Raw genomic sequence first — 5,221 nt, forward strand, 5'->3', positions numbered from 1 at the left:
TCATCTGTCTAAATGAGGACCTGTACAACCAAATTTTCTCTTCCAGCATTAGTGGGAAAAGAAAAGTTGACAGAAAAGACAACAAAAAAGTTGACATTTTTATTCTTCATTTTCTTTGAATTTGGTCTTTTGAAGATACCCCAACTTTTTTTCTGGTTGAACAGATAGATTTACTCAAATCTATACTGTAAAAAAGTGAACGTACAAAATTTTACTTAACTTGATTTGTCTAACAGTCTAAGTTGTTCTTTCAAGGCATCATTTTTTAATGCAACTTTGAAGGTTCTATTTTTATTCGAGCCTTTCAAGGCATCATTGCTTGTGGCGTTGATTGAAGACTAGTGGGTTCTAAATAGACTTCAAAAATACCCTTCCCACTTTCAACTAGTGGTGTCAACAGTCTATATGAATGATCGAATTTGATTGATTCGAATTAAATTAAGTTTGGATAAAAGTTATATGTCTGAAATCTGAGTCTAAATATAAAATTTTTATCTAATTTAAAATCGGGTATGGGTCTGAACATAGAAACTTTGTTCGATTTGTTTGTCCGGATCCTAACTCGGGTTAGATTATTTTTCAATTTACTTGTTTGGATTTAAATCAATATGAGTTTGATCAATTAAGTACATTTGAAATTCAACTCCGATTAGGGTCCGGATATGTAAATATTTCGTAAACACGTGCTCTTGTCCAATCCGAAACCGATTTTTTTTTCCACACCACTTCCAAATGGGAAACTGTCTTCCACGCTCTTCAAGCTGCGAAGATCCTTTACTCTGTCAGCTCTCTTTTTCTCTCTCACCAACTCACTTCCCCTCTATATCTTTCTCTTTCTCGCCTTGTCTTGGTTCTTCCAACCATAACCAGAGAACACAAAGAGGAACCAGCTGTCAAACCAAACTCAACCAAGAAAAAAAAAACCCTTAAAAGGCTATAGATCATCGCCACCCACAAATTCCAGAGGGGGGGAGAGATGGATAGGGTGTTGTGTGATGAACTTCTTCAAGATATTTTCACAAGACTCTTTCAATCATCTCCATCTTCATCTTCATCAGTTTCTCTGGTGTCCAAGCGTTGGCTTCATCTCTACAGGGCTTCAAAAACCTCACTTTCTCTGCAGCTGGACCCTCGCACCTCCACAATTCCTACTTTGTCAGTTCTTCTCTCTCACTACCCTTTTATTTCATCTCTGTCTCTACTTGTTTCCTCTAGTAGCACCTCTACAACTACCAATTTTAATGACCAAGTTTTATTCGTAGTCTCCTCCTCCTGCTTCTCTTATCTTAAGCAATTGAGGTTTTTAGCTGGTCCTGTTCGTGTTTCTTCTTTGCTAGCTCTGTCTAGAACATGTAAGAATCTTACTTCTCTGTCTATTTCCCTGTCTAGGCCTCTGTCTTTCAATTGGGTTGTTTCTTTTTCTTGTTTGAAGGAGTTATATGTGTGTGTCTGTGGTGGTGATGGTATTGAGGAGGAATTTGATTGGAATAGAGGATATAGATTGTTCCCAAATCAGGAACTTGAGGTGGAATTGGGTTTGGAGAGTCTTAGTTTATCTGGGATTCGTGCAGATGATTGGGGTATTGGTTGGCTATGGAGGAGCTGCAAGAGGCTTAAGACATTGCAGTTGAAGAGCTGTGAGGGTATTTGTGATGGAGGGTCTTTTGTTAGGTGCTTAAAGGGTCTTGAAGAAGTTGAATTAAGGACTTGCAGAAGCATAGTTGATGGGGTTTTATTGAAATTGGCAGATAATTGTGATTATTTGACTTCTCTGTTGGTTTATGATGGTGGCAGTAAAGAAGGGTTGCTTCAATTCATAAGCAACTGTAGGAGTAATTTGCAGAACCTCGATCTTCGCTTACCATTAGACCTCGATAACGATCATCTCTCCTCTATTGCAGTGAATTTAAGAGGTCTATCGACTCTGAGGCTTCAAAGTTGTTGTCTTGTCACTGGTGAGGGCCTAATGACTCTTGGAATTTCCATGAATTCAAGGCTTGAAGAATTGTCACTGATTAATTGTGATGTTGTTGAAAGAGAACCTGGGTTGCTTGCCACATTGGGACAGAATTTAAAGCAGTTGAGGAAGCTGGACTTGTCTTACAATGAAATGTTACTTGATAAGGAGTTTATATTAATGCTTATTTCGTGTAGTTATTTGATCGAATTGAAGTTGAGAGGGTGTAGGGGACTCACTGGTTTGACAATTCAATCTATACTTAAGAGTTGCAAGAAGTTGGAGAGTATTGATATTATGCATTGTGGTGGGATTGGGGCCGAGTCTGTGGAGTTGTTTGTCATGAATTCTCCACGGCTGAGACGGGTTCAAGTTGAGGAAACCAAGCTTTCTGATGTTGCGAGGACCTGGGCATCAAATCGATTCATCGAGGTTGTTGCTTAATTTATGAACTGAAAAGAAGAATAAGTATTTATTTAATGATCATTTCAAGCCAAACAGGTATATATCGAATCACATGTTCGAAGTGATTTCTACATTTGCAAATTGTTTATATAATGTAATCAAAAGAGCAATTTAAACCTTTTTATTGCCTTCAGTGTTTGATAAATAAAATGGCACCATTGTTTTGATTCTTGTTGGTTGTTTTTAATAGTTAGTGACACTGCAACAGCCATTCATACTTTAATAATTTCATATAGATGACAATTAAAATGGCGCTATCATCTTTAGTTTTTGTGCATTGTTCGTTCTTATCATGTTGACATCTCAACAAATACTCATACCTTTATGGCTTCACATATATTCCATTCATGCATGTTTAACTGTGTACTGATTATAACCTTTTATCATTAAAGTGTCCAAATTAGTAGTTTTGTTGTAAGACAATACTGAATACTTGTCTTAATCAAACGGTTGAGTGACTAATCTGATATACCCTTGTCTATTGAGGGGGAACAGATGGGGTATAACAATAAGAACAATAGAAGGTTGATTATCCTTAGTTACATTAACTGGGGCATTATAATGAAGCTGCATAGTATTTTTTACTCAGTCGTAATCCATATACATCCGTTAGAAGTATGTAGATCAACACATTGGGATGAGGCATTAGTAAGCTGGTTATCTGACTAGGTGGTATAGGATGACAGAGTAAAGAAGGAGATAAGGTAGTCTATGACTGCCAGGGAGAAAGGATAAAATACTTCTAACTTGTGTTGGGGTAGAGTAAATCACCTGAATCTTTAGAATCTTATACTCAGTTGCCGTGTTTAAATAAATCATTGGTCCACAAGATCATGCTGATTTTTGGAAATTTTCCATCTGGATGATAACAAAAAGATCAAGCATTTCAGTTTTGACACTTTAAAAGAGTTTGTTTTAGCCATATGAGGATCTTGAAAGGGGCATAAGACAGGCTAAAGGAGACTTGCTTTGAATTGGGTTATGATCAGAAGTCCTGTCTGTCTTTGCAATCTGTGTGGAACATGAGTGAGTTTGAAAATGCTTTCTATCCTTAAAAGTTGCTAGAAATTGGAGAGCTTTATATAGCTAAGACAAGTCAAATGGCATAATATTTGTCTTTTATTTGTCATGTTGGCACTTGACAGTGCAACAAATACTCGTGCCTTTGTGATTTAGGTTTGGTTCCTGTCATGCATGTAACTGTTAACTGATTATATAACTTTATCACTTAAAAGTTGATATATATATATATATAGTTTGTTTGACAATGCTGTTGTGGGATTAATCTGAGGTGGTGGAGTTTTTTTTGTCCGGAATTCTGCATGGCTGAGAAGGATTAACTTCATATTTATTGGTATTTTCAAGCAAAACTGGTGGTTTTCTTGATGTTCTGTTACTCAATTTGAAGATTTAAGGGACCTGTGTGTGTATATATATATATAATTAACTTACAAACAGTTTGCAACACATTTCAATTATGACACATTTTTGGATCGTTGGTTCTCTGATCTTAAGCTTTGTTTGAGTGGAACTTGTTCCAATATTTTTGAGAGCCTTAAACCTTGACTTGTATTTCTGCCTTCTGTGGGTTGCACCCCTCGGTGCCGTTAATGATATTTTGTTCTTTTCAAAAAAAAAAGAAGAAGACGTCGTCCTGGACAGTATTTTTGCAGCTCTGATCTGAATGTTCTTCGTCCTTGTGTATTCAGAATTTCATGTTCGATTGTCAGCAAAAACCAAGATTTAACACTAACAAGATGCACGATGTGCTCCCATCTCCATACCCTTTTCACCTAGCTTTTGTCAATTTGGAATTTAATAAAAGCAGCATTGTTAGATTAATATACCGACCAAGTTATATAGCATATAAAAAGATTTGGATCGGTGTCTTCACGTCGTAGTGGAATAGGCCTTGTTAAGATCTTAAACTTGGGGTCGTCCACGTATTGGGCCGTCGTTGTCAATCCACATTTGCAGGGGAGTGTTGAAAGAATTCCACATTATTTGCTAAAGGGCGTGCGAAATGATTTATATTGATCTACTCTACTACGTCCAGTATAAGGTCTTGTCTTGAAATCGTAGCCTAACGGCAAGTCTTGGATTGGGAACCAAGTGAAGAAAAAAATGTCGGAGGGTGAATATAATTTACAAAATTAGAAAATCAGTTACTAAGAGCAACTCAAACACTCCAATTGTCATTATAGCACCTCATCTTGCAAAAATCAACCTCCAACTCAGATGACAAATGAGGAGGTAAAATAGCATCCGTTCTTCTCTTGGAGTGTGTTTGGATTGAGGGATTTGGAGGAAAGAGAATGAAAGAGAAAGAGAGGCTCTTTCTAATTCTCTTGTTTGGATAGTTTATAAAAAATTAAGAGGATGGATTTGGAGAGAATATTTCATTAAATTTTTGTGAAAATTCTTCCTCCCAAAATGGAGTCATTTGGAGGGAAGTGAATATTAATTAAGTCATTTATAAGTTAAATACCTATTTTACCATTGTACATAATATTTTAACATAAAAATAATGATAAATTAATAAATTAAGCTAATTTTCTTTCCTTCATTTTTTATCTATCCAAACATGAGAGAGAGAAAAATATTCTCCCTTCATTCTCTTCCATTCCCCCCAAATCCCTCAATCCAAACACAAAAGGGAAATAGAACTTCCTTTCAATTCGCTTATTTGGATAGTTAAAGAAAAAATTAAGGGGAGAGATTTGAAGATAATTGAGGGGAAGATTTCATTAACTTTTATCAAAATACTTCTCCCGCGAGATGGGGTCATTTGGAGGGAAA

The 5,221-nt window shown here is 36.2% G+C and overlaps 1 protein-coding gene across 1 annotated transcript; it reads left to right on the forward strand.

Moving 5' to 3' along the window:
• Positions 1-857: 857 nt before the first annotated feature.
• On the forward strand, positions 858-2,593 carry LOC120010234 (F-box/LRR-repeat protein 4). Its single transcript, XM_038860959.1, has one exon. The coding sequence runs from the start codon at positions 977-979 to the stop codon at positions 2,399-2,401; it is 1,425 nt and encodes a 474-aa protein (XP_038716887.1). The 5' UTR covers positions 858-976; the 3' UTR covers positions 2,402-2,593.
• The last annotated feature ends 2,628 nt before the right edge of the window (positions 2,594-5,221 follow it).

This window comes from Tripterygium wilfordii, chromosome 12 (genome assembly GCF_013401445.1).
Source record: "Tripterygium wilfordii isolate XIE 37 chromosome 12, ASM1340144v1, whole genome shotgun sequence".
NCBI lineage: Eukaryota > Viridiplantae > Streptophyta > Magnoliopsida > Celastrales > Celastraceae > Tripterygium > Tripterygium wilfordii.